Below are 27678 nucleotides of genomic sequence, written 5' to 3'. Positions count from 1 at the left end.
CTCCTGGGGTTCCACCCCCCATTCCTCTCCCAGGAGCCTCCCTGGGCAGCCCCCCTGCTCGCCCACTCACCAGGCTTTCCAGCCGCTTGGCGACAATGGAGGCGAACCTGCGCTCACCAGCCAGCTCTGAAATGAGGAAGACGTACTCGGGCGCCGAGACCTGGTTGGACCGGTGGGTCCGGCCTGGAGACAGAAGCGGCACTCAGGGACACAGCCGGGGCCGGGGACTGTGGCAGGGCCGGTTGGGGGTGGGCCGAGGCTGGGCCTGTCCCCCCCTACCCCTGCACCTCCGGGCCGGGGCTCACCGAACTGCTGGATGGCACGGTCCGCACTCCAGGGCAGCTCCAGAGTCATGTGGACACGCCGCCGCTGGTTCCGGACCCTCCGGTCGGCTTGGAGGGAGACACCGGAGCTAGAGGCCTCGGAAATGACGGCCACGAGCTGGGGGGGCCCGGATGGAGGTCGGTCGGCAGGCTGGTTGCCGCCTGCTCCTCCTCACTCCCCTGAACCCGGCCCTGCTCTGGTCGCCCGGTGTGATTCTGGTGACCCGCAGTGAGTTCAGCCCTTACGGCTCTAAGGTCCCAGGTGGGCTGGCAGGTGCTGGCAGAAGGTGGGGCCGCTCGAGCGGGAGCGCACCCACACACTCACATGGTATTCACACACCTGCACACACGGGTACCCACGGACAGGTGTGCACACAACCCACAGACACCGCGAGGGGCTGGGGTGACTGCTGAGGACCCCTGCACCTACCCTGGCACCAGGGCTGGCACACTCCTCTTCCCCCGCCTGTGTGCACCTGCACATGGGGGCTACCGGCTACTGGAGACACAGCCACCCACGAATCCCTTCTCCTTACCTCCCTGCCTGGCCAGGGGTCCCCCACCTCTGCATTCAGCCCCATGGCCCCCACTTCTCCCCATACACCATGCCTGCCCCATGGCCCCCACCCCCTCAGGCCCCACTACCTGCACCCCACTTTCTCCCCATGCCCCACCCCACCTCCACATGCCCCCACCCCCACCCCACCTTCTCCCCGCTCATGAAGCGCTCCTTCTCCCTGAGGTTCACGTGGTCGATGGAGAGGCCCTGCTCCGCCCGAGATTCAAAGGCCACTGTCCCGTCAGGCCTGGATACCACGCGGCCCTTCCTGCCGGTCATCTGTGCAGGTCAAGGGGACAGGCTGGTAGCCAGCATGGCCGCTCAGAGGGCATCCCCGTTTCCCCATGTGCCCCCAGGGCTCCTGGGTGTGGCAGGGCCAGGGCTGCCTGCAGGGCAAGCAGCAGAGATACTCAGAGCTCCCAAGTCCCTTACTGTGAACCATTGCTCGGGGCCAACGCAGGAGCTCAGCAGGCACCCAACGGGCACCCAGGAAATAGGTGTGAGGGTGGGAGGGGGATGGGCACGTGCCCGGGTCCCCAGGGCACACAGAGTATGCGGGCCAGGTGGGCACGCAGCTGGGCCAGAGGGCGGCGGCTAAGGGAGGAGGACCCACCAGCAAGCCAGCCTCCCCGTTGCTGTGCTGGGCAGGGCTGGGGGTGGCGCAGGGGGGCGGCGGGCGCACGTCTGCTGCCCCTTGGCGCTCACCTCAGCCACGCACTCAGGGCCCCCGAGCTGGTCGATGAGCTCATCCAGGGTGTTGACAGGCAGCTCCCGGCCCAGCAGCCGCACCTTGGTCAGCAGGTCCTGCTTCAGCCGCTCAACGCGTTCCAGGACGCCGGGGCCGTTCAGGTCCCGCTGCGGGGGGCCAAGGGGGCCTGCAGGGCCGGAAGGTCAGGGGAGACTGTCCGGGCCACCTGCCACAGCCCCACGCGCGGTGGCCCCCAGCCCCGGGCCCTCCAGGACCGGAAGGTCTGGGGGTGCTGAGGCCGGGCTCACTCTCCCCCACCCCAGACGGCTGTGTGAACAGGCTCTTCCTGGCCGTGCGGCCCCAACCTCCCCTCCCAGGCAGCCTACCTGCCCCAGCTGTAGAGCAGAGAAATGCCGGGCCACGGGCCTCACCACGGTCATCAGTGGGGAGCCCCACGGCATCCACGATGACCACGTCGTCATCCAGGGACTCGGGGGAGGAGTGGAAGTCGCTGTCCAGGCCGGCGTCTGACTCGGTGCTGCTGTCGTCGCTGATGCGGATCACGCCCACCGCCTCACACATCAGCCTGGCCGCCTTGGCCCCTCGGCCCCGCGGCCGCCCTGCACAGGGGGAGCCAGGCGTCACAGCGGTACAGCCCTGCTCCTCCGTCCCGCGGCCCCGGCTCATGGCAACGCAGAAGCAGGGAGTGGGGCAGTCTGGGGCCAGGCCCGTGTGCCGGGACGTCGTGCCTGGGTTTCGGCTGGTCTGGGTGCTGCGGTTGGCAGGGGCACAAGGCGTGAGGGAGCACCGACTTGGGGGTGGCTCTGGTGCCCCTGGGAAGGCTGCACATAGAGTCTCACAAGACCGTCCTGCTGGAAGGGCCAACCCAGGGGCCTGGGGACACTGCCGCTGACCGGGACGCCCTGAAGGCTGGTCCTAGACGTGGGGGCAGTGGCACTGGACCCCTGGGCTCTCGACCTCCGACCTGGCTGTGTGACCTGGGGGAGCTGGGTGGGCCCTGGTGTCTTCTAACCTCCCTGGGTCCCTTCTGTGGGGGAGCCTGGGATGAGGGAAAGGGGTGCCCGGGCCTCTAGGGCTGCTCTGGAAGTGCAGGGGTCAGGGGTCAGGCCTCCTTAGGGATGTTCCATGTGGCCCAGCAGGAGCAGCAGAGGGCACAGCTCAGTGGTGACCAGCAAGGACAGGAGGGAGGCCCAGGAGGGCCACAAGCCACAGGCCAGAGGTGGGCAGGCACTCACGTTTCCTCTTACTGCCTGCACCTCTCTCCCGCTTCCTCTTGGCTGAAGGAAAGTGCTTCTGAATTAGTGACAGAAAGACGCCCCTGAAAGCAACAACAGAGTCCCCTCTCACTATCAGGCGGCCCATGCTGTCTGGCCGGGAGGCCTGCCATAGAGCCGGCCCTGTGCATGGCTTTGCTCTGGGGAAGATGTCCAACACGGGGGTCCTGAGGGCAGGCCTGAGTCAGGGGTCTCGCTGCAGGTGCTCAGAGCGGGGTGGGAGCTGTGAGGACACGGGGGCAGGGTCCTGACCTGCAAAGGGGGGGCGGTTTTGCTGCGATGGACAGGGCATGGGGTGGGGACACTGCATGGGGCTCCCGCCACCCCTGGGCCTGTGGATCTGTGGCTTGGGCTGACCACCTCTGCAGGATACAGGTGGGAGAGTTGGGGTGGCTTCCTAGAGAAGGTGCTGGGCCGCATGGGGGGGGCCCTCGCTTGGGCTGGGGTGCCCTGCCCCCACCCTGGCAAGAGGCCGGGCGCTTTGGGGAGCTGCAAGGCCAGTCCCTAAAGTCCATACGGTCCTTGAGACGGCGTGGTAACCACATTGGGAGCAGGGGCCCGGAAGCCTTGCTGTAAGTCCCAGGACCCTGGGCCAGCACCCTCGGAGCCCGGGGGTAACAGGCTCAGTCTTCCTGGCTTTAAGGCTGGACCTGGGCCTGAGGAGTCTGAGGGCGGCTGCCGGCTCCTGGCAGACGTGCGTGTCCACCCTCCCCTGGCCAGGGCGCCACTCACTCTGCGGCCGAGACGAAGCAGTCGAGCTGCCCTTCCTTCTCGTCCAGCACCTCCCGGGTGCGCGCCTCACCCGTGGACTGCAGTCCGATGACCACGCACTGCGGGGACAGGGGGTGAGCCAAGGCAGGAATCCTGGGGCTCCAGAGGGGCCCACGGCGAGGCCCAGGGCCCAGAGTACCACCCCAGCAGCCAGGCGTCGGCCCGTTTCTCCAAGCCCCCAGTGTGGCCATGGCCACCCGCAACACACCCTGCGGCCAGCAGCGCCTCGGGCCTGCCGTAACCGCCGGCTCTCCTCTGCCCAGGCCCCCGTCCTGTTCCTTCTGGGGACATGCCAGCCCGGCCACGGGGGCCTGCGCCTGCTGGGGACTCAGACCAGGCCTCAGCGCGACTGCTCCCACACCCTGTCCTCTGCACAGGCCGGCCACGTGCCCTCGAGCAGTCACAGGATGCAGGGGGCCCAGTGCACCTAGCAGGCCCCGGGCCCCACCGGCCCCACTGGCCCGGCTGCCGACTCCGCCACCAGCTCACCTTGTCGCGGGCCAGCTCCTCCCGGGCCAGCTCCACCAGCCGGTGCACCTTGGCGGCCACACACAGGTACTTGAAGAAGCGCTGGTGTGCCGACCAGAACTGGCCCCACAGGGCCTTCCGCGACTCCAGGCCGATCCAGTCAGCTGCCTGCCGGAACACGCCCAGGGCCTCGGCCCACTGCAATGACACGACGGGCTGAGCTCACGGCTGCCTGCGCCCCGGGCCTGCCAGCCCCCACCCTGCTGGGATCTGGGGGTGAGGGGGTCCTAGCCTGTGCCTGGGTCCCGGAAACACTTAAAAAACAGAAGGCGGTGGTGCTGGCAAGGCCGTGGTCCAGAGGGACACCCGCCCGTGGGGACGGCCTCGCACCCGCAGGCACCTGACTCTTGATGCTTTAGACCAGGGGCCTCCCCAGGGGAGGTGCTGCCCCACAGATACTCGGTGGTGTCTAGGGACATCTGTGGTTGTCGCAATGGGGGAGCCCCCGGCGTGAGGGGGTGGGGCCGGGGACGCTGCTTGACCTCATGGTGTGCAGCAGGGCCCCAAGTCAGCAATGGGGAGACCCCACCTGGTCTGAGCTAAGGAGACCACCCACCCCATGGGTAGGGCTGGGGCTTGCCCCAAGTGGGTGGGTCTGACAGAGAAGACTCGTCCACACGTGGACAGACAGCGAAGATGACGAGGGCCGAGCCGTGGGGCAGAGATATGGGCTCTACAAGTGACCCCACGCTCCGGGTCACGCGTGACCTGGGGGCATAGTGCTGGTGAGGCTGTGGGCGGGGAGGCGGGCCCAGTCCTGTTTCTGTCGCTGCAGAGATGGACTGAGACGCTGGGCTCCAGCCCAGGACCCCAGCAGCGGGGCCAGCAGCTTCGTGCTTCCTTTAACCCGACACGCCCTGTGGCATCCTCAGGACAGGCACTGGAGGTGGCAGGGGCGTGACCGATGGGAAACGCAGTGTGCCCACTGTCAGAGACCCCTGGTCACCCACTCACCAGCAGGGCTGCGTGGTTGTAGACGCACTCGAAGGCAGGGGCCAGCGGAATCTCCTCAATGCGGAAGGTGACCCCAGAGAAGCTGAGCTGGCGTGCAATGTACATGCCGCTGACCTTCATGTCCATGGCCACGATCTCCATGGCACCCACACCCCTGCAGTGGAGACAAGGCCGTCTGAGCACTGCTGGGGTCCCCTGAGCAACGGCTTATGGGTGTCGGGGGCTGACACCCAGACCTGAGCCCTGGCCAGGTGCAGGGTGAGGAGAGAGAGATGCAAAGGCCCCGAGCTCTTATCTGCCTGGGCCGAGGGTGTGCTGAGCATTTCAGGAAAGCAGGGAGAGGATGGGGTAGTCTTTTACGATCCCTGTGGTGCAGGAGGGCGGGGTGGGGAGCAGGGGCACCCCACACGCCTGCATCATGGGCAGGAAAGGATGCTCACCTCTTCTCAATGGCGTGCAAGAACTCCTCGAAGGTGCGGAAGGGTGTGCCCTCGCCCCAGATGCCCAGGCGGCTCATGTAGATCATGTTCCGGGGCTCGGAGGCACCTGGCGGTTGGGGAATTGCTGTCAGCTCCCCCAACCCAGACATGGAAGCTGCTGGACACGGCCCCAGAAACGGTCTCAGGCAGGTCCCAGGCCTGAGGCTCTCAGGGAAGCCCTCACAGCCAGGGCGCTGAGGGGCTAAAGCCGTTTGGCAGAGGCAAGGCCCCCTGCATCTGGGCCAGGCTGCCAGGTACCCGCGGCCCAAGAAGCAGCAGGGGCAAACGGGCAAGGCACTGGTGGCGTGCGGGAGGCCCCACGGCTGTGGCAGGGCAGATGTCGCCGACGGGGCGCATGCGGTCAGGTCAGGCACCCCACGCCCGCAGCCCCCAAGGCCCTCACCAGTGGCGCTGGCATATACCACCCTGGCCAGGGGCAGCTTGTTCTGCAGGTCCAGTACGGCCCTGCCCATCTTGGTGGAGCTGGCGTTCTTGGCTTTGTGGCACTCGTCGAACACAATCTGGTGTGGTGGGGTTAAGGACTGTTCTGGAAAGTGGGTCCCCAGCTCGTCCCATGACCCAGGGACCCCCTTCCTGGTGAGGGGAACTTGACGAGGCACCTGGGGTGGGGGTATCTGGCCGCAGAGTGTTTGAGGCTACCAGGGCAGGTGGAAACTGCCTCTAGGGCCCCTGCACCTGCTGACGGTATGTAGTGTGCAGCGAGACCCTTCAACACGGTGCTGACACAGACACGCACGCCCGTGAGGAGGGAGAGGGGCCCCCCGGTAAGCAGGGTGGGCTGTGACCGGTCCCCTCAGGGAGCCGGGTGGAGGTCCTGGGCCTCCCCTGTGATTCTTCTCACAGGTGTGTTTAAGTCTGGGATGACCCCGTTGTACAAGCAATACCGAAGAAATAAAGGAGAAGGTGCAGAAAGTTAGTATTTTAAGGGGACAAAAGCAACTCAAAGGCAGACACGCTTCTCAGGAAACTCCTTAAAAATGGAACAGATTGGTGCCTACGTGTGCACACAGACTCGCGATGCGTACACAAAAAAGGCCTGCAGAAACCGGGTCTGGTGCTCGGCACCCAGTCCCTCGGGATAGGATGTTAATGCTTTTTAAAAATATGCTGTCATCTGCCTCAGGTTGTGTGGTGCCCCCAGTGGCCGTGGGTTTCTCCTCATGGCAAATGGGTGCTGACCTGCACGGAAGCCAGTGGCTGACTGAACAGCGGCCCCGTAAACTCGCCCAGGTGAACTGAAAGCACACGCAGCCCAGGTGAACTGAAAGCACACGCAGCCCAGGTGCCTCTTACCTGTGACTGAGACCAGAGGCAGGAGGCTCCCGGAGAGGGCTGGGTGTGGGCCCTTGTGAGAACAGTGTTGGAGACGGAGATAAAGGGGAGACGGCACCCTCCAATACAGGGGCTTGGAGCGACCAGAATGCCCCGGAGACAGGGAGCTGGCAGCGTGGAGGCCCTGGGCAGGGCGGGGTGCTGGGGGGGGCTTGCTAGTCCCACTGGGGTGCCCCAGCACCGACCGGGGAGGCGGCTGTGCGCACCAAGGGCGGGTTCCCGTGACGCCTGCAGCCCAGAGCCCTCTAGATGCACCAGGGCAGACACCCCCGAAGCCGGTGACCCCAAAACCGGTGCCAGCTGGCGTGCCAGCCCAGGAAGGCCCCGCTCTTGCTTTAAGTGTGTTAGTGAGCAAGGCCTACTGTGCCTCGCACTTTCCTGGACTCGGCTTCTCTGCAGCTTGGTAGCATCAGAAGACAAAGTTATTTACATTTTCAGAGAGGAGGCAAAGAGAAATTTCTGCAGTCCTGAGGCTTTTTCCCAGGCGCCTCCCTGCCCGTACCTTGGGCGCACCAGCAGGTGGGCAGAGAGGATGTGCCGGGCCCCCCAAACGCCCGCCAGCCGAGCCCTCCCTGCCCTGGCCATCCACCCACCCCACCCCGCTCCCCACCGTGTCACGGCCACCCCATCCCAGCCTGTACCAAGACAGCTCCACCAAGGAGGACAGGCAACAGTCGCCACCACCTGCAGCCTCCTGACCCGTCCATCCCCCGCCTGGAGGTCCTTCTCGGCTGCTCCCGCCCCCCGCCCCTCCTCCGCCTTCCCTGCTCAGCCCGCAGCCAGGATACCACGCCATCAAAGGCCTCCCCGCACCACTCCAGGATCTGCCGGATCCGTGTGCGGTGCTGCCCGCCCGCCTGGCTCTCCCCGATCAGGGCAGAGTAGGTGGCGAAGAGCACGCCCTCTGAGGCAGTGTTGTCGCCATACTTGATCTGGGGGAGAAGAGGGGCGACGTGGGGGCGCAGCCTGCGGGGCCCCAGACCCTCCCCCGGGGTGGCACCCCCACCCACCTTGCTCAGGGCGTGCACAGCGACGCTCTGGGCGTCGATGTCCCGCAGGTCTCGCTCCGCGTCGTACTTGAGGTCATTGGAGACGCTGAACCTGGAGGCACAGGTGTGGGAGTCGCGGACCCCTCCCCGCTGGCCGCAGTCCACCGGCCTCCACCCCCCGCGTGGGGCTGGGGGCTCACCACAGGGACTTCTTCCGGCCCCGCAGGCAGTTCTCCAGGATGATGCCCGCCACGGTGCGACCCTTGCCCACGCCTGCGCCGTCGCCGATGAGGAAGCCAGCCCGCTGCCCGCTGGGGAGCAGGACCTCGTGCCGCTGTGGGGCCAGGGGACGCAGTCAGGGCCTGGCGGGTCCCCCACGCTGTGCAGCCCCGGTGGGAGGCCTGGGCTACCTGGCAGGCGTAGGTGATGGCCTCCAGCTGCAGGGCCGACAGGGCGTCGCTGTCCGCGGTGGGCAGGGCGAGGCTGTAGGTGATGTCCGGCGGCGGGACGCTGGACAGCGTGCTGGTCTCCACCACGCGGTCTGGGTGCTGCTTGCCGACCTTGGCTGCAGGGGCGTGACCAGGACGGGTCAGGGCATGGCTGGGGGGTTCTTGGTGGGCTGCAGGCGGGCAGGGTGCACAGGGGGGCGCTCCCAGGAGGGTGTGGGAGTTGGGTTGGGGGGTCAGCACCGCCTTGGGCTTCTTGGGAAGGGCGTGTGACTGGACAGCTCTGCTCCTAAAGCAGTAGGGGACGGCCACACAGGCCGGGGGGCGCCAGCAGGGGCTCCCCTGGGGGGCGGAGCAGCGCCACACTCACACTTGGATGGCACGTAGTCCGCGTAGGTCTCTGCGTGGCCCAGCTCCTCCGCCTCGTCCTCCTCCGCCTCGTCCTCCTCCTCCGGCTGACTCTGAGCCTGGTGGCAGCGCACCATCAGGGCACAGTCCTGCCCGCCCAGCCCACCCAGCCTCCCCGGGGCAGGGGCCTGGTGCACCTGCCTGCGCAGTGACTCGGAGGAGGGGAGAGTTGCCCCCCCGCCCCCCGCCCATGTGGCACCTTTGGGGCCTCGGGTTCCCCACCTGTAGGCAGGTGCCTGAGCGCGAGTGGCCCTCTCCTCCCCAGGAAGAGCAGGCACCCACTGCTGGGGCAGCACCTGGCTCACCTGGTAGCTGACGAGAAGAGGGGTGCTGGAGAGCGAGGTCGCAGGATCCTCAAGAACTGGAAATGGGCCACTGGGCAGGAAGAGCTGGAGGGGTGGGGGCGGGAAGGGTGAACGTGAGCCCGCAGGCCAGAGACAGGGAGAGAGTGCCCCCAGGGGCCCTGGCCAGCCGCGGGGCTCTCCCCACTGCCCTCCCGCTGCCTGCCCGGCTCGTTCTGCTGAACAGCAGCCCCCTGCCCTTCAAGGTCTAGGCCAAGGGCAGGCCTCTGTAGGGACTGTTGGCAGAGACCCACTGTGTGTAGGGCCCCACCCGCCTGAGGTGGGTCGAGAGCCAGCAGGACTGTCCTAGGCTAGACAGGTGGGGGCTGGCACCCCGCAGACCCAGCCGCCCACCGCTGGGACCTGGACTGGTGTGGTGGGCACACCAGTCTCCCCCTGAATGGCTTCATTCAGTTCCTGGGGTCCAGTTCAGCCCCCAGGGAGGCGGCTCCTCTGGGGTGAACCGGCCAGAGCCCCGGCTTGTACAGGACTATGTGGGCAGGGACACGGCCCCCCCTGGAGAGGTCGGCCACCCAGGAGTCTCACCCAGGGGGGCTGAGCTGCGGCAGGTGGAGCTCCAGAGCCCAAGGTCAGGCCAGCACAGGACCCGGTCCTCCCCCTGCCCACCCCAGGGAGTGTCCACACAGCCTGGCTCTGGTGACCGCTCTGCCCCCGGGCACCCGGCGAGGACGGGGCAGGGTCCCAGCCAGGTGTGCAACTCCAGCACACGCTCTTGGAAAAGTAAAGTTTGTGACAGGAACATTCTAAAAGTCACAGGCATGGAAGATGACAGAGAGACCCCTCCCAGACCCTGTCCCCACACGGACTCCCAGACCCCAGGGCCGGCATCCCTCCTGAGCGAGTGCGCCATTCTGGCCTCAGGGCAACAAGAGGCCCCTGGGGACTCGGTCTGTGGAAACAAGACTCTTTTCACGACTTCTGCTGTTTCCAAAGGCTGAGAACACGGCCAAAGGTTTTTAAAAAGAAAATAAAATGGAAAGTGATGTACAGGGAGGTCAGAAACCTATACTCAATTTCCACTCCCTTTTTTCTTCCGAATTAACAAAAACAACCAACCAGCCACGGACCCAGGTTCCTGGAAGGCTGAGTAAGGGTTCCTGGCGGGCAGGTGGGCAGCAGGGTGCGGACTTGGAATCCGGCTGCCTTCTCACTGTCCCACACGGGCACCCGGCCCACAGGCCCCAATGAGGAGTGGGGCACCGGTGGCCAGGATCGCTGGCTGGGCGCAGGCAAGGGCGCTGTGGAGCCGAGGCAGCTGGGCAGGCGTGCGCTGCCTGCAGGACTCCCCGGCTGGCGGACAGAGGGGGCTGTCCCCTGGCGCCCTGGGCCCCCAGCCATGTCTCCACCTCTGGTCTCTCACAGCCTTGAGTAGCATTCTGGATCCCAAAGGCTAGGAGCTTCTCTCCCGGCAGAAAGGCCCGGATGGGGTGCCAGGCACTGCCTCCCATGCACAATGTCCCACTGCCCAGTCCTAGGAACATGCTCGCTTCTGGGCCTGGCACACCTGAGACCCTGCTTACCTGGGATGCCCAAGGCTGGCCTCACCTCAACCCCAGCCCACCACCTCCCGCAGGAGGAGCTTCACAGAATGACCCATGCCCTCTGCCCCTGCAGGAAGCTGGCTGGGAGCCGCCTGCTGCACTGAGAGACGGGTCAGCTCCCCGACCAGCCCTGGGACCCGATGCCATCTGTCAGCCTCGTGCCCTGGGCTCCCTGTCGGTGGGCACACGGCCCTGTGCTGACCCAGGAGCCCCTCAGGCCAGTCCCCCCACAGGGCCTTCACACCTGCTGCTCCCCACTCCAGCCCTCAGCCAAACGCTGCCTCTCCACAGGGACCGGCTCTGCCATGCGTCTCTGTCCCAAGCCACGTTTCCCTGGTTCGGGGTCCCCACCTTGGTCCGTGGACATTTGGGGCCGGGTCATTCTCTGGGGGAGGCTGTGTCCTAGGCACTGTGGGGCATGAGCAACATCCTGGGCCCCTGCCCCCTTGATGCCAGGGGCTCCCCACAAAGGTCTCCAGACATCACCAGTGTCCCGAGGGCGGGATCGCCAGACGAGAACCAGTATCGGAAGCCCTTACAGCTCCTTCCTTGGCGAAGGCGCCTGCCGAGTACATGGTGGCGATGGAGCCACCAGGAGCAGCGGGGAGGGTGCTCCCACAAAGAGACTTCTCACAAAGGGCCCCCCACCCAGGCCCTGCACTTCCTGGGCCCCAGAGGAGAGGTGAGAAGCCCAGCCCACGACCTCGTCAGCGGCTGGGGTCGGGGCCCGGGGACAGCCATGGCATGGAGGCCGCGGGGCTTGCTGACCTTGTCGTGGGTGGAGGGACCGGTGCTCACGTCCCAGATGGTGGGCACCTGGCTGAGGCTGTCAGCGTGCGGGAAGTCAGGCGTGTCCACGATGTCCGAGAGGGAGTCCACGGACGAGGAGAAGAGGGAGGCGTTGGACAGGTCGTCGAGGTACGGGGCATCCTGGAAGGCAGGCTGGGTGAGGGGCAGCAGGCGCCCGCCCTGCCCGGACAGGTGCGCACAGTGGGCCCTGGCCATACGAGAGCGACCCACACTGCACGGGGACGGACCCTGACCGCACGGCGCGGTGAGACGCCACACACAGAGGGCCACACGGTGTGACCCCGTTTCTGTGACACGCACACAGCAGGCAAAGCCATGGACAGAACGTGGGCCCGTGGGTGACGGCTGAGGAGGCGACGGGGTGACTGCTCATGGGGACGGGCGGCTTCAGGGCAATGGAACGTCCTGGAACTGGGTGGTGGTGCTGGGTGCAGGCGGAGCTCTCTGAGAACACTGACCCACGCCAGCTAAGTGCTGAGGCGTGCGGCACGAGAACTGCATACACAGCGCGGCCCTGACAGGACACAGGAAGGAGGCAGGGGCACGGGAAGGCAGACCCCACTCAGGTGGCACCACAAGCAGGTGGCAGTCGCCCTGGGCTTTCCCCGGCCCCTCCCCAGTGCAGGGGTCACGACTCAGGGCCCCACGCCTCTGCTGCCAAGGTCACAGCCTGCGAGCATGCGCTCAAAGGAGGTCAGTGTCGGCACCGGGTTCCCGTGCCACCTGCCCTCCCCGGCCAAGCACCTGGCGTGTGGGGGGCACTTCTTCTGCGGACAGGGACCCTGGGGGCCCAGGAGCCGGGAGGGTGCAGGCCCAGATCAGGGGCGTGAAGCAGCCCTAAGCCACCCCACGGGGTGGGGTGGGGGGCCTGGCATGCTGACATCTGATCCTGGCACCTTTCAGGGCAGTCAGTGGGAGTGTGTTCTAAGCAGGGGGTGCCAGCGGCTTGGCCAAGGACACGCTGTGAGCCGGGAGAGCTGCCAGGGGGCCCAGACGCTGGGTACCTTTTACCCGACTCGCCTGTGCAGGCCTCGAGGGCAGGGCCAGGCAGCTGGCGTGCAGGGATGTATCCTACTGACCAGGGGAAGGGGAGGGGGTGGGGCAGGGCTGACGGGGGTGGGGGTCTCAGGACAGGCCCAAGATGCAAAGGCACTGGGGAGGAGACGCCTAGGGGGAGCCCACCACGATGCACCAACTTGGGCCTGAAGGCCACAGCAGAGGTGGCTCCTCGGGGTGCCGGGCAGCCTCCTTTTTGGCCCCCCAAGTCACCAAGCCCGTTTCAGAAGCGCCCAGGCCTGCCCAAGTTCCCCATGAGGGCCACGTTTCTGGGGCCCCCTTGTCCATCAGGGTGTCAGACCCCTATTACTTGGGGACCCCAAGGCGACACCATACAGCCTGGAAGTGGGGTGCACGGCCCAAGATAAGGAAGGCTCAGGCTGTCACACCCAAAGGACGGCAGGGCCCTATGGGAAGGGAGGCTGTCCACCCAGTGGCCTCCCCAGGGACTGCTGAACGCAGGAGCCCCTGGCTGCACAATTGTGGATGGGGTCAGTCCTGGTGCCAGCTCGGTGGAGTCAGCTGGTGGAGGCTGGGGGCCTTGACTGACACCTTCCACCCGCCCCAGGGTGCCCCGGCCACCCACGTGCAGGGCAGAGGTGGCTGAGGGCGCACTGGGCAGCCAGAAGCTCTAGCCAACTGGCCTCTCCCTGCCCCTGCCAGGGCAGCACAGTGGCTGCAGGACCAGCCCAGGCACGGGCAGTGGCCTGGGAAGGCTCATAGAAGCCCGGGGACCGAGACAGCAGCTCACACTCCTTGGGGCCCTCACATGATAGCCAAGCGACTCAACAGCCCAGAGCAGCTGTGGGGGAAACTGAGGTGGCAGGTGGGGGGGTCCAGCCCTGCTGACGCACCAGGTCCTCCTCTGGACCCTGCTCCGTCCCCAGCAGCTAGGCTCAGGGGGCGCAGACTGAGTGTGGTGGAAGATGCCAGGGAAGGCTGGGCGGCAGAAGCTGGCTGCCTGACCCTGTGAAGCGATGGGGCAGAGACCCCCGTGCGGTGACCAGGGTGGGTGCGGCCACGTGTGCGAAAATCCCTCTGGGACCACATCGGAGTGTGGCCTTCCCGGTGGGCACAGCCTAAACCTGGTCAGTGACAGGAGCCCCCAGGGCCAGCAAGTCAGTGGGGCAGGGGGGACCTGCTAGCAAAGGTGGTGCTGGGGGATCCCACACTCTGTGTGGACAGTACGGAGACCCCTTCCTGAGGGGCAGCGAGGCCAGGGGCTTGGGGCCAGCAGCCTGCAGGGAGGTCCAAAGGCGGCAGGCAAGCAGGCCCACCCCCCAGTGCGGCCGTGAAAAGAGCCCCAGAAAACCCCAATGGGCTGTCCTGCAGGACCCCCGGCCACCTGGGTCACCCACCCGAGGGACACCGCGACTGCCCCAAGGGTCCGGAGTGACGTGCAGGCTTCTGCTGGTTAGACGGCTTCAGTGCTGATGCAGCGGCCACTGAGCCTCAGGCGTCACAGCCCGGGGATGGGCGTGGACACACGGGGTCTCTGACCTACTCTCCCTGCAGTTCAGTGAGTCAAAAGCAGGTCTAAAATATTTACCTAAAAGCAGGCCCTCTCTCCCTGCCCGCAGACGCCCCCTGGGCGGCCGGCACTCCGTGGCGAAGGGGCTCAACGCGGGTCATCAGGGGTCCCTCCCTCCACGAGGGAAGGGCAGGTAAAGGGGGACAAGCAGGACCCCTCCCTGGTGGGTGAGGACCTGATTCCCAGCAGCCACCAGCAGACCCCCACAGTGACCCAAACCCACAGGCGCCCTCCCAGGCCCCCACCCTCTCCTGCTGCTACAGCCCCGGAGTGCGGTGGGTGCCCGCTGGTCAGCCCGGGAATTCAGGGGACCGGGGTCACCTGCTGTGCTGCCTGCCTCTCAGCCTTTTGGGAACCCTGGACCGAGTGAGGTGCTGGCAGGACCTGGCAGAGCTGCCCAAACAGTGCCCCACAGCCCCCCCCAGGACCTGGCTTGGGCGGCACCCCAGACACGCCTGCCACCCCCCAGGGGGCAAGGCCACGCTCCTAACCCGTCTCACAGCGCACCCACCCGGCTCTTACAGCCACTCTGGGGGGCTGTCCCAGTTCACCAGGCCCGCCTGACTCCCCAGGTGGGGGAGGCTCCCGGCCACGGAGCCCTGGCCACCCCAGAGAGGACTCTGCAGCCACGGCAGCAGGCAGCCCTGCCCGCCCGCCCACTGCACTTTTGCTTTGAAGGCACACCCCCTGCTGTCCCCAGTGCCCAAGTACCCCGTCCCTCTGGCGCACACGGTTCCTGTGGGGTGAGCGGGGGAGGGGAAGGGGCCTCCAGCAGCCGCGTTGGCGGCGTCCCCGCAGGTGGCCCGAACCGCCCGCCCAGCCCCGCCCCCCCAACTCCCGCCCCAGGTCCCGAGCAAGCCGGCAGGCGGCGGGAGGGTTACCTTGCTGAGGGCTGCCAGTGGCAGCCAGAAGCGCAGCTGGGACATGGCGCTGCCGCCAGGTCCCCTGGAAGGCCGCCGGAGCGGCTCCCTCATGACCACAGCCGCTGTGCGGACGCGCTCAGCCCTGCTGCATTTGCATGTTGGTTTAGTCACCGCCGGCGCCTACTTCCCCTAAGGCCGGCTGACTTTCAGGAAATGATGCCTGCCTGGTAAGTCAGGGCGATTACTGGCAGAGCACGGAGAATTACTGGACGGGGCGTAATCTAGCCACACATGGCCATCAGCGCCTGCCCGCCAGGTCGCACCCAGCCACCCTGGCTCCCCGTCCCTGGGTCTGGGAGGTGTGCCAAGGGGCAGGGATCCCGCCAACCCTTGCCTCAGTTTCCCCAGATGGCTGGTGCACTGAGATCTGTTCCAACTGGCCTCCTTGGCAGCTGGGCCTGGCAGGGACCACAGCCTCCCAGGCCACAGGGAGAAGATGGGCCGGCCGCCCCGCCATGCCCCCTCCACACCCCCAGGTCTGGCCCGCAGCTCCTTGCTGGCCTCCCAGAGCCTTGCCCAGAACCCTGGGTTTGCCAGAGGGCCTCTGCCATGCTGTGCCCCCCGCCCCCGGGAGGGTTCCCTCTGGGACCCAGGCCTCACCCACCTGCTGAAGCCTTGCCACAGGGTCCGGCTGTCCCTGAAACCCGTTCTCTCCCCTCCGAGCCTGCCCCTGCACCCCTCAGCCCAGTGTAGAGGATGGGACGCAGACAGGGGCATGTTGGCACCCTGTCCCATAGGAAATGATTGTTATTTCTTTTTAGAAAACCCACTTTACAAGGCAGTTCTGGGACTGTGGTGCTGTCACTCAGCCACGAGCAGGGAGCTGGCCAGATGAGTCTCCCAACACCTGCTCAGGAGCCTCGGGCAGAGGGCAGGGTGGGGACCCCGGGCCCTGCGCCAGGTCAGAGAGAGCGAGAGGTTGCAGGTCCATCGCAGCAGATAGATGTGGGCCCAGCCGTGGATTCAGTCCCAATGCCTGGGCTCTGTCCCCGCGAGGGCTCTGTCCCCAATGCCTGGGCTCTGTCCCCTTCTAGGCTTTGTTCCCGATGCCTGGGCTCTGTCCCGCCTGGGCTCTGTCCCCACCTGGGCTCTGTCCCCGATGCCTGGGCTCTGTCCCTGCCTGAATTCTGTCCCTGCAAGGGCTCTGTCCCCAATGCTTGGGCTCTGTCCCCTCCTAGGCTCTGTCCCTGATGCCTGGGCTCTGTCCCCGATGCCTGGGCTCCAGCACTGCACAGCTGGCGGAACCTCTCTGGCCCCCAGGCTGGCCGACCCTCCACCAAGTGGCCTGGCCAGGCGCAGAGGGGCACAGCCCACAGGTTACCAGGAGCCCCCTGGTCTGCTCGGGCACCCCTCCTCGCCTTCCCCTCCTGCCTTAGCCTGTCTCTGCCCATGCTGAAGGGCTCAGGCACCTGCTGGCCAGGCCCGCATGGCACACCTGTGCCAGAGACGGCCTGTCCATCCCCGGGTTACAGAGGACACTGAAGGTGAGGGTGCTCCTGTTGAGGGGTTGGATCATGTCCTCAAAATGACATGCTCGAGGCCTGACCCCACACCTGCGAAGCAGACCTCAGCTGGAAACAGTCCCAGCACGTGTGATGTGTGCAGGTGAGGGCACGCTGGAGGTGGCCCCAGTCCAGCACCTGGTGTCCTTCCAAGAGGGAGATCTGCACACAGACACGCAGAGGAGGCCAAGTGCAGATGGAGGCAGAGAACGGGGTGATGCAGCCAGTAGCCCTGGGGCACCTGAGGCCCCAAGAAGCTGGAGAGGCCAGAAGGACCCTTCACTGGAGCCTCCAGACGGGGCAAGGCCCTGCCCCACCTGGGTCTTGAACATCTGGCTCTGAACCCTGAAGGCATAACTGCTTTTAAACCACCGGGTTTGTGGTGCACAGCTGGGGCAGCCCCCCAGAAAGCTCTGTGGTTGGCCCATCACTGCGGGGCCAGCGGCTCAGCCAGCACGCTGCCCTGGCCATATTCTGGCACCACAGTCAGGAGGGGCCTGCTCCTGGGGTGGGACACGGACCCAGGGCTCTCTGCAGAGTCCCTCTCCAAGAACGTCAGTGGGTCGGCCGCTGTCTCTCGGCCCCTCCCCGCCCTCTCCCACCTCCTTCCTGGTTCTCGACGCTCCCACTTGCGTGCAGAGACCCTGTGCAGACAGAGACCCTCTGCAGATGCCCACTCTGCTCCCACTGGGCGGTGGCCCTCAGCGCAGACCATGGAGCGGGGCCGGGGGCCTCCTCGCAGGGACCCCGATGAGCCAGCAGGCTTCCTAGGGAGGAACCCTCCTGCTTGCTCTGTGTCAAGACAGGAACTGCTGGGAACCCGTGGGCAGGGGTGGGCTGAGACCTCCCACCCCGGCTGAAATCCATTTACAGGCAGGCGATGCCTCCTGCCCTGCACAGCACGGGAGCTGCTAAGAGCTGCAAAGCGCTTTTCTGGGCCGCGACTTCATCCTAGCTTCCCAGAAGCCCTGGGCTGGCCAATGGAAAATGTCCTTACCAGGTGGATGCGAGGGAGGCCTGTGGACGTCAGGGTGGCTGCCCACCCCACTGATGGTGCGAGGGGTGCTTGCTGCATGGGAAAGAGGGCCCCCCCGAAGCCTGGCCAAGACACTGGGGTCCAGCTGGCCTTTCTAGGAGGTGTCAAGGCAGCACCCTCTCCAGGGGACAGCAAGTCAGGGTGGGGAAAACCCAGGAGAGGGTCTGGAGGGGCAGGGCAGTGAGCGCTGAAGGCATGAGGCTGGGAGGCACCTGAGATGCTGCCAAGTCCCTCAGTTCCAGCCCTGAGCCAGACACCCCCCACACAAAGCCTGTATACGCACATCTATACAGCAGCACGATTCACCAAATTCTAGCCGAAGGGTGGGAACACCAACTGTTCAAGGAACTGATGGGAAACATGACGTGGTCCACCCACACGTGGAGCACCACGAAGCCACAGCAAGGACCAGGCCCTGGCTCACGGACGACCCTGAACACACGGTGCTCGGTGAGACGCCAGACACAGCGTCAGACAGCACGTGACCCCACTTCTGGGACACGTCCACAGCAGGGGAATCCACAACATGGGCCCGTGGGAGCCGGGCGCCAGGCAGGAGCTGGGGTGACAGCTCATGGGGATGGGGTTTGCTTTGGGGAGATGGAATGTTCTGGAATTAGAGGTGGTGATTTCCTCAGGCTGGCCAACACAAAGTGTTCTCACAGCATAAAGCTGTGAATTTACTAAAAGCTCCGATTGGTATGACATGCAAATTACATCTGTTTAAAAATAAAAAACAAAAGAAACCCCACACTCCACCCGCCCTGAAGCCTGGCACACCCTAGAGGTCCCTCGAGCTGCGCAGATCACCAGCCAGGGATGTGGGGGCCCAGGCGACCTGGGCCATCCCATCCCGAGTGGCTACACGTGTCCTGAAGGCGGACGCGGGGGCGGGGAACAACAAGGCCTGTGGTCCCGAGGGCACAAACAGATGACTGGGTCACTGTGGGGAGGGGACGCCAGGGTGACGGGCCTGCCAACGACATGCACCCCGCCCTGAGGGCCTGCACACCCGCCCAGCCTGGCATGTCTCCTGGGACTGGAGGGGAAGGGGCGACCTGACGGTCACCCCAGAGGTTAGATGCATCAACGCTGGGGCTCCCAATACCATGGACAGAGGAGGTCACAGAGTCATGCCGGGGGACCCCTGCCAACAACACAGAACGCCATCTGAGTGAGCCCAAGCCAAGGAGCCCCCTGCTGATGCAGGAGTGGCCCCTGAGCCTCGGGGCCCCTGGGCAGTCCACCCTGGCCGGCCGCGCTGCACCAGCTGAGCTCTGCATCGGAGGGTGGGCCGCAGCTGCCTAGGACCCCTGCACACCAGGAGGCTGGGGGCGTGAGCGAGGGCACGGGGACTCGGCACAGCTCTGGGACTTCCCTGTAAGCCTCAAACACCTTGAAATTAGTTTCATCCCGAGAACCTTCAAATGCACAGAAAAGTGCGTCAGAACTTCACTTTCCAGATGACCTCCCAGCACATGTGCCCTCCCACATGAGGGCCCAGGTCCCCAGGCTTGCGCGGTTCAGTGAGCACCAGGACCACCCAGCAGGCAGAGCGTCTCAGCGTGGGGACCAGCCTTGACCTCACGCATTCCCAGGAGCAAACACAGGCTGGAGGCCCCACGTCAGAACCCAGACAGATGCGCGACCAACCCACCACCGATAGTCCTGGACCTGGGTTGGCCCATGCGCAGAATCAGGAGGGACCCAGGACTCCCGGCATTCGGTAGTCCGGCCCTGGGGACAGGGAAGGAGCAAAGGACCTCACACAGCAACCCACCATCCCATCGGGAGGACTGGCCAGGGGCACCCACAGGCCAGCGAGCCGACAGGTCAGCACACTCCCCGGAGACGGGGTGGACGCGGACGGACCCTGGGGAGCCACTCCACACCCCACAGGGAAGCCGGGGAGAAGCTTCCTCCACGCAGGCAACAAGAGCCACACAGCTCATCCCCTTTCTCTCTCTGCTCTGGCTGCCAGGACACTCGAGGCTCAAGCTCAGTCACCAGGATGTATGCTGAGGCCTGTGGGTTCGTATTCACTCCTCACCCCCGGCCTAGGTCTGGATTTTCCACTCCAGTTCCTTCTGATTCGTGCAATAGTACAGCATGTTTCGAGTGTGCCAGAGCCACACAAGGACCCTGCAAGGTATACCGGTTTCCTCTCGATACATAAGAAACTACCGCAAACTTCACGGCTTAGAACAACACACATTTATTCTCCCAGGTTCTGGGGTGGGAGTCCACACGGGCCTCACACTGCTAAATCCCAGTGGGCAGGGCCGGCTCCTCCGGGGGCCCCAGGAGGACCGTGTCCCCCTCTTCCAGCTTCTAGAGGTGCCGCGGCCTCACCTCGGGGCCCCTCCTTCGTCTGCACGGCCGACAGGGCCGCGCCTTCCCGTCTCTCTGACCCTGACCTCCTGCCCCCCTCACAGGGACCCTCGTGAGAACCCTGGGCTCCGGGACCCCAGGGCCACCCCCATCTCAGGGGCCTTGACCGGTCCCTGTGCATGGCCCCTCTGCCACGTGAGCGGACATGTCCTCGGGTCCTGGGACCCGGATGGGGATGTCTTTGAGACTACCCCTGCCTGGACTGGCCACCATGGAGATGCTGTTTAGTCTAAATCAGGAGCAGGCACTGCCTGTGGTGGGTCCAGTGGGTTGGGACTTGGCTGTGAAGGGCCTCAAATGCCAGCTCAGCCCGGACTCCTTCCGGGCGTGGCCACAGGCCCAGGGGTGACGGGTGGTGCAGGAGGCTGGCTGCAGGGCCTTGGGGGCGCTCACCCGAATGGGCGCTGGTCTCCCGCATGTCATGCCTGGCGCCAGGGTTGGATTTCACCTAAAGAGGATTCTGTGCTTTGAAAGGAGATGTGGGTCCAAGGTGCACCCAGCAAGGGCGGCTGGAGAGTGGGTGGGCTGCTGCATTCAGCAGGCGCTTCGTAAATGTCTGCGGGGTGGATGCGGGCAGCCTCCAACAAGGGCATCACTGGGCGGAGCTTCCCCAGTGCGCATAAGAAATGGACACGGCACCCTCACGGGACTCTCAGCTGGGCACCATGGGGATTCTGGGCAGAGGGCTGCCAGGAAGTGGTGGGAGCTGAACCCACGAGAGCCAGATGGGCGGGTAAGGACGGACGGGCGGCCACAGAACCTGGGCAGCCTCGGCGCCCCAGACGGCGCAGCACCACAAGACCACACGTGTAGATGTGCAGCTGCGTGGCGCACACAGCGGGAAGGACCTTGAACTACAGGGGGCTCAGAGCCAGGTGGCCGGAGACGCAGGAGATGCGGACGGGAGGGTCTGGGGCTGTCGGCCAGGCACCCTCTCCTGCAGCCAGATGCCTCCCAAGGCTGGGCAACAGCGGCCAGCAAACTGCAGAAGCCACAGCCGTCCTGAGCCCCCAGGGCCATGGAATGACATGTGCACCCCGGCAGGGCCGCCTCCCTGGGGCTCTCAGGGCCCTGGGAACAGCCACGCTCCCATCCCCATGGGGCCCAGGCACACAGCTTCTCGGGCGGCCGTGGTGGTCAAGTCGGTGCAGTTCAGACAGCAGAGTGTTCTCCCTGGGTGCGGAGGGCAGGCGTCCCAGGGCACGGAGGCTCCAGGGAAGGTTCCCTCCAGCCCCCCCCAGCTCCCAGCACCCTTGGCTCGGGGCCATGTGGCCCCATGGTGTCTCCCCTTCCACTCGTGTAAAGACTTGCTGGGTCAAGGCCACCTGAATGCAGGGGGGCCTCACCTCCAGCTTCAACCAATCACTCCTGCAGAGGCCCTATTTCCAAATAAGCCCTTGTTCTGAGGTTCAGGTGGCCCTGAACTGGGGGACTGATGACCGCAGCACAGACCCTGGGTGCAGCTCTCGACCCAGTCATGCTGCAGCCCCAAGTGCAGAGCGGCCGGGCTCTGGCCGGAGCAAGCTGGCTCAAATGGCCCTGGTCCAGGTCCAATGGGTCTGAGCTGCCGGGTCTGTACCGTGCCCTCCCCAGGAGCCCCCATGTCACAGGAGAAGCTGAGGCTCAGGGGAACTGAGCCCCTGGAGCCGCCCAACCCAGACAGATCCCAAGCTGTGCACCGGGTGCTCCCGGCTGCAGCAAACCGGCTCAGCGGGGTACCCGGGTTACCACGAGAACCCCAGCACCGCTTGCTGGTCGCATTACAGCACAGGCCTTCACGCGTGGGCTCCTTCCCACCGATCACCTTTGTGGCGTTTACTTTTCGAGAGGCGCCATGAGGCAACACGGACATCAAGCGAGAACCCCACGGACCAGGCTGCGAGGGTGGGGGTCTGCCCAGTCCCCAAGAGAATGGATCGAATGTCATCTCTCCCTATTATTTGGAGAGGGTTCACTTCTCATGCAGCTGCTGTTTTGGGTCATAAACAGTCATGACAGTGTTTGGACCTGCAGGACACGGCACAGCTTGGGGACCCCTGTGAGATGCCAAGGAGCCTGAGTGGCACATGCAGGGACCCCTGTGCTGCGGGGGAGGGAGCTGTGGCAGTCAGGGAAAGACGCCGCCCTGCAGCCCACACCAGGATGTGAGCGATGGATGGTGGGCATGGCCCCCCATCCTTCATTATGTGACCTCCAACCCAGCTCTCCCATTGGGGGTCCGCCCCCGATGGACCCAGAAAGGCACAGCTGCAATCAGGGGGCTCTGGGGCTGGGTGGGGGCTGAGGGGCACCAGCTACTCTCGAGAGCCAGCCACATGTGCACCTGGCCTGTGACCCAGCCAAGGCTGTCGGCGCTGCCCGGGGATGCGGCAGGGGTGCCTCTGACTGGAGTTCTCCTACCTGAGAGAAGTCACCGATCTTTGGCAGGAAGCTGGAGGTGGTGGCCATGGGGCCATAGCTGGTGTCCACACAGGGCTGGCCAACAATGAAGGAGGTGGAATTCACGAACTGGCTGGAAGGAGGCAGGGAAGGACAGGCAGCCGTCAGGGGTGGTGGGGATGCAGCCCTCCCCACCGCACGTGCAGCAGTGCAGGCGCGGGGCCGCCTGCCCACAGGGACAGCTCTGGTTTCTTGCAAACACAGTTCGGCACGTGGCACCCTAGGGAAGCTTGGGGCTCAGGCTGCGTGTGCTTCCAGCCCCCCTGCACGGGCCAGTCCTTGACCCGGTTCCAGCCCTGCGCCCCCAGGCAAACTCTTTCTCACCCTTCAAAACCCACCTCGTTCTTGCCCTCGGCGGGAAGGCGCCCTCCTGGCTCCTGTGCCCCCCGAGTCTCTCGGCCCCACCTGGTGTCACACATGACCCCCCCCGTGGTGCCCCCCCAGGTCTCGAGTCCCCACTGACTCTGCCCTTTCTCCTAGCATCCTGCTAAGACAGGTCACAGCTGGGGAGTATCGGCTGTCTCCAGGAGTCTGGGGCCTGGCCCGCCAGCAGGATCCTGAAGCCCCCCGGCTGTGAGCTCTGTCTTCACCTAATCCGTGACTGCACGGCTAGAAGGCAGAGCAAAGCCCCCGAGGGCAGTGCAGCCGCCCAGCAGTGCAGTGGGGTTCCCTGGGGCTCCCGGGGCTGAAGGAACTTACTGGCTTTCGCTGGAGAAGGCCGGACATGGTGCAGGCGGGAAGGGGCTCCACCAGGGGCAGTGCAGCATGGCGCTCTGAAAGGAAGCAGGCGTCAGTCTGGGAGGGGTGGGGGGCCCTGCGGGACTCAGCTCCGGGGGCTCCGATGTCGGCGATGAGCCTCGCCCTGGGCCTCCCAGCTGGGTCACCTGGGAGTCCTGAACCAACCTGTGCCTGTTTCCTCCCCACGTAGGAGGGCCCACCAAGAAGCTGCAGAGCAGATGAGATGCCAACCCACACGTGCCAAGGGCTCAGGCTGGGGCCCCGGTGCCCCCAGAGGGCCTGGGAGCCGGACAGACGGCCCACCGGGGGTTCTGATCTGGAAACCTGCATTTCACACAGGGCCCGGGTGTGCTGGTGGCCCGGGGACCCCGCGTGGGAGCACCCATTCTAAACACTGGGGGGTGGGGCAGCCTTGAAGCAAGACAGCGGCAGCCCCTCCGGGTACCATGAGGGAGTGCGTGGCCCACCGGGGCAGGGGGCACTGCTCACTGAGGCAGGTGGCCGAGGTTAGGGCAAGGGGCTCCCACCAACACCATGCACCAGCCCAGCCTCCTGGAGCGTCAGGGGCCAAGGGGTCTCCCAGCAACAGCCAAACACGGGCAGGAGTTCCGGGGATCCTGCTCTGGGAAACGCCAGTGGGTGGCGGGAAGGGTGAGCCTGAGGTCGGCCTGCACTGGGCCGTGACACTCACACCCTCTGTAGCGTGGGGGTGGCCCATTCACCCTCACACCTGGGCCTGCCTGGCAGGGGTCCCCTCCCCTACGTCAGCCGCTGCCCCACACCGGTCCCACCATGGCTCACACGGACCCCCTGTCGCTGGGGAGAGGCCTGCTGGCGGCAGCCACCGCACCCGCTTGTCCCAGCTGGTAGGGCCGGCTGGGAACGGGAGACCAGCGGCTTGGCCCCCCAGCCGGCCCATTCAAACCCCGCTCCTCAGTGAGGCCACAGGAGGCAATTCCCGGGCGGCCGCTTCCTGGCTCTCCGCAAGACTCACTAACCAAGGGCTGGCCCGGGACCAGCCCCAGATGCCCAGGGGTCGCCCGGGAGCCCTGCTCCCATGGTCCCTCTGGCCGCGGGGAGGAGCCGGCCCGACTTCCCATCACTGCGCCCCCACTCCGACCTCGCAGGGGCCTGTCAGCACCCGGATGCACAGTCCCCGAGAGGCGGCATGCAGGAAGGAGGGGAGAGGCACTGCCTGGTGCGGCCCAGGGGTCAGGCCTGTGCTTCCAGGAGCTGGACAGGCCGCAGAATAAAAATATGAACATGAAGAGGTGGGGGGGTGGGAAAGAATCACAGGGCCCCTCCCCAGCAGGAGGGCCGTGGCATGAACACTCCCAGGAGGAATGTGCTGTGGAAGCCTCCGGAAGGAAGCCATGGTCCCTGGGCCAGGAGGGCAGGGTGGAGTCTCTGCAGGAACCCCCACTTCACCCCAGGGTCCTGGTCGAGCGTCACTTCCCCGCTCCAGCAGCATTTGAGAAGAGAAACCCAGCTAGAGAGGGATATGAACTCCCAAGGCCAAGGGCACTTCCGGAACATTCCGGAGCAGAAGTCCGACTCCAGACTGTGCTTGGCCTCTCACATTAGCTGAACTAAACCGTCTAGGGCGTGAGGAGAACATCCTGGCCCCGGCCTAGGGAGTGGGAGGGCGCGCTGGCACCCCACAAGGGGCACGGACGGCCTTGGGGCGGAGGGGAGGACAGAGGGGGCTCCTCCGCCCACCTGACCTGCTCTGACTGCCCTCTGGGGCCTCACGACCAGGCTTCCAGAACCCCACCCCCACCCCCGGCACCAACCCTGCAGAGAGGGCACCACACAGCCAGCCAATCAGAGCCTTCCTCGGGATTCTCCGCTTGCAGTCAGAGGGGGCAGCCCCTGGGGTGTGACTGACCCAGGAATGGTTACCTGACCCCAAGCAGCCAATCCAAGTCAGCCTAGAGATTTTCCAGGTGGAGATGAAAGACGGGCCCTCTCCTGGGACATCGGCCCAAAGCTGCCAGACTGTGTGTAAGCTGGTGTAGAAAGGCGACCCTCCTGCGAGGGTGGCAGATAAAACAGAACTGCCAGATAAAATTCAGGATGTTTAGGGAAACTGGAATGTCTGATAAACAACAAATAATTCTTAGTGCAAGTACTGCATGAAACATACATGTGTAAAAAAGTATTTGTGTTAACATGGAACGTAAATTTCACGGATGTCGCTGTTTTCATCTGCTGAATTCAGCCACCTCAGTGACACTGACAGTCCTGGGGGGCGAGGGGTCTTTCCCCACCTGTACCACTCACGGCTCCTCCTGCTGACCTTGGCTCAGCCCAGGACAGGAGAGAAGTAAAGCGTGTCCTGGCCTCACCAACCTGGGTGCACACCCAGTGCCTGTGGGGGCTGCAGGGACTGCAGGGCATGCCCGTGCTGGACCTGTGTGTCCTGGGGGCGACCCTAACAGCCGGTGGTCCTGCAGGAACAGGCTGGGCGCACACCCTGGGGAGAGCTCCGGGGCTCAATGAGGCACCTCCCCTGCATGAGGGTCCCTGTCATGGCCAAAAATCCCCCCACACCGGTTTCTGAGACCCTCTGGTCCCCACGGGCTGTCCAGGCAGAGCTTGGGTCCTGGCCGCTGTCCGGAGTCACCATAAAGGGGATGGGAAGGGAACACATGTGGAACGGCTCCATCCCCTGCAAACCCGCCTACCACTTGCTCTGACCCAGGAATTCTATTCCAGAAATACACCCCCAGGAAAAATCCAGGAGAGGGGAGGAAAACATTGCAGTGCTATTTATAGTGGCAGAAAACTGGAATCACCCAAGGCCCAACAATAGGGAAATAATTAAGCAAATCATGGGATGCTGACAAGAAAGAATTCTGCAGCAGCGCCACTGAGAATGGCTAGCACGTGCTCGGAGCCTCCCACAGGGCGAGCTGGAGCCCCGAGGAGCGCACACACTCCCGAGTGTGGCGCACACGGCATGGGCTGGCGTGACTGGACGGGGCTCGGAGGGTGGTGGGTGTGTGGAAGGTCGGGCACACACGGGTGAGCTTCAGCAGGGAGAGGAGGTGGGGGCCCTGGGCTCAGCAACCCTGACTCCTTTCTGCCCCCGCCTCCCAAATGTTCCCCCCTCCTTCTAGGGACTGCGTGTTCTGTGCTCTATCGTGTTAGGGTACCACATGGGCACAGCTGAGCAAGGAGTGGATCTGGGTCCACACACACCCTCCCAGCCACTCTCTCATGCTCCACCTCCTGATGGCACTAAGCATCTGACCCTGAGCCTCACCTGACCCCAGTGGCACCCCCTCTGGCCCCACTGAGCCCCAAGCTGTCCTCTGGCACCAAGCACCTGACCAGCCTCCTGGCAGCTGGGGTTCCCCCCACACCCAGAGAACCAGTTTCACCCCAGAAAAGAAGGGCTCCAGGCTGGAGAATTCTGGACCCTCCCCTTCAGGGGGCTGGTGTACCTGCTTGTCACGGGAGGAGGCACCGCCTGCACCCGTGGCGGCTTTATTACTAACAATACCTGACTACACCCATCAAAACCTGGGAGCCAGCGAGGCTCCTTCGATGGGTGAATGGTCGAACAGACTGTGGCCCAGATGATGGAATGATACTCAGAGCTCAAAAGAAAGGAGCCCAAAAAAGACAGGGAGAAACCATAAGTGCACATGCCTGAGTGACAGAAGCCAGTCGGAGGTGACACACTGACTCCAACTCGAGGCCTTTGGGGAAAAGGCCGAACTATAGAGACAACTGCCAGGGGCTGGGGGAGGCAGGGACGGGCAGGCGGAGCACGGGGACTTGGTGGAGCGACACACTCTGTGTGACACTGTAAGGTGGACGGCGCCACCACACACTCACCCACACCCACGGAACGCACAGCACTGGGAGGGAGGCCTAACGGAAACCGTGCCCCGACAACAGTCACCGTGCATGCACAGACTGTAACAGCAGCACTCTCGCTGATACAGGGTGCTGACCGCAGGGAGACGCAGGTGATGGCAACCCTCCCTGCAGCCTTCCTATAAACCTCAACAGCTTACAGAATAAAGTCTGTTACACTGAAGAGAAAAACACTGAAGACCAGCCAGTGACGCGACAGTCCTCGCAGCATGGCATCCCGAGGACAGTCTGTGCTCACCTGGATGCCGGAGCCGCACAGTGGGGTCTGCAGGGGCGGCGGGCTGTACAGGACACTGCCGGCCGGCGGGGGCTCGTGCTGAGGGAACTCCCCATCCATGGTGGGCCCCAGTGCCGGCATCGGGAGGCTCCAGGATCCGGGCCGCAGGGCGTCTATCTGGGCTTCCTGCTCCCTGGTGGCGGCCTCATGACCTGGGGAGAGAAATGCATGTCTGACCATGCCGGACGAGGGCGCTCTCCCAGGGGACAAGGGGTACAGGCCAGGCCTGACCAGAAGGAGTGGGGTTGGCGCAGCCGGCCCCCAGGCTCTGCCCCAGCCGGTGTGTGCAACACCCCTGCCTGTGTCCACCCAGCCTGTCCCCCCCACAGCAAGAGGGTGGAACTGGTGAGAGCTGCCAGGGTGCAGCTGGGCTCCTGGCCTCTCACAGGGG

General features: G+C 65.1%; 1 protein-coding gene across 10 annotated transcripts in view; it reads right to left on the bottom strand.

The window, feature by feature from the left end:
* The window catches only part of SBNO2 (strawberry notch homolog 2), a 47055-nt gene that overhangs the window by 3903 nt on the left and 15474 nt on the right, over positions 1–27678 (bottom strand). For 4 of the 10 annotated variants that reach the window (XM_073220704.1, XM_073220703.1, XM_073220705.1 and 1 more), the window contains 21 exons: positions 27249–27439; positions 23084–23157; positions 22346–22457; positions 11465–11626; positions 9099–9182; positions 8756–8852; positions 8350–8504; positions 8140–8273; positions 7961–8051; positions 7739–7882; positions 6001–6118; positions 5559–5664; positions 5119–5272; positions 4126–4302; positions 3598–3695; positions 2827–2909; positions 1957–2190; positions 1588–1757; positions 1030–1161; positions 306–441; positions 71–183 (listed from right to left, as the gene is read on the bottom strand). In XM_073220704.1, the coding sequence (XP_073076805.1) occupies positions 71–183; positions 306–441; positions 1030–1161; positions 1588–1757; positions 1957–2190; positions 2827–2909; positions 3598–3695; positions 4126–4302; positions 5119–5272; positions 5559–5664; positions 6001–6118; positions 7739–7882; positions 7961–8051; positions 8140–8273; positions 8350–8504; positions 8756–8852; positions 9099–9182; positions 11465–11626; positions 22346–22457; positions 23084–23157; positions 27249–27368 (2694 nt within the window). In that variant the 5' untranslated portion in view covers positions 27369–27439. Of the gene's footprint in view, positions 1–70; positions 184–305; positions 442–1029; positions 1162–1587; positions 1758–1956; positions 2191–2826; positions 2910–3597; positions 3696–4125; positions 4303–5118; positions 5273–5558; positions 5665–6000; positions 6119–7738; positions 7883–7960; positions 8052–8139; positions 8274–8349; positions 8505–8755; positions 8853–9098; positions 9183–10222; positions 11393–11464; positions 11627–14974; positions 15343–22345; positions 22458–23083; positions 23158–23287; positions 23855–23923; positions 24276–27248; positions 27440–27678 lie in introns of those variants that run through there. The other 6 variants (XM_073220708.1, XM_073220707.1, XM_073220702.1 and 3 more) reach the window with 6 other exon arrangements.

This window comes from Manis javanica, chromosome 13, assembly GCF_040802235.1.
Source record: "Manis javanica isolate MJ-LG chromosome 13, MJ_LKY, whole genome shotgun sequence".
Lineage (NCBI taxonomy): Eukaryota > Metazoa > Chordata > Mammalia > Pholidota > Manidae > Manis > Manis javanica.
The sequence above is the reverse complement of the archived record's forward strand: the minus strand, read 5'-3'. Positions and strand labels throughout refer to the sequence as shown.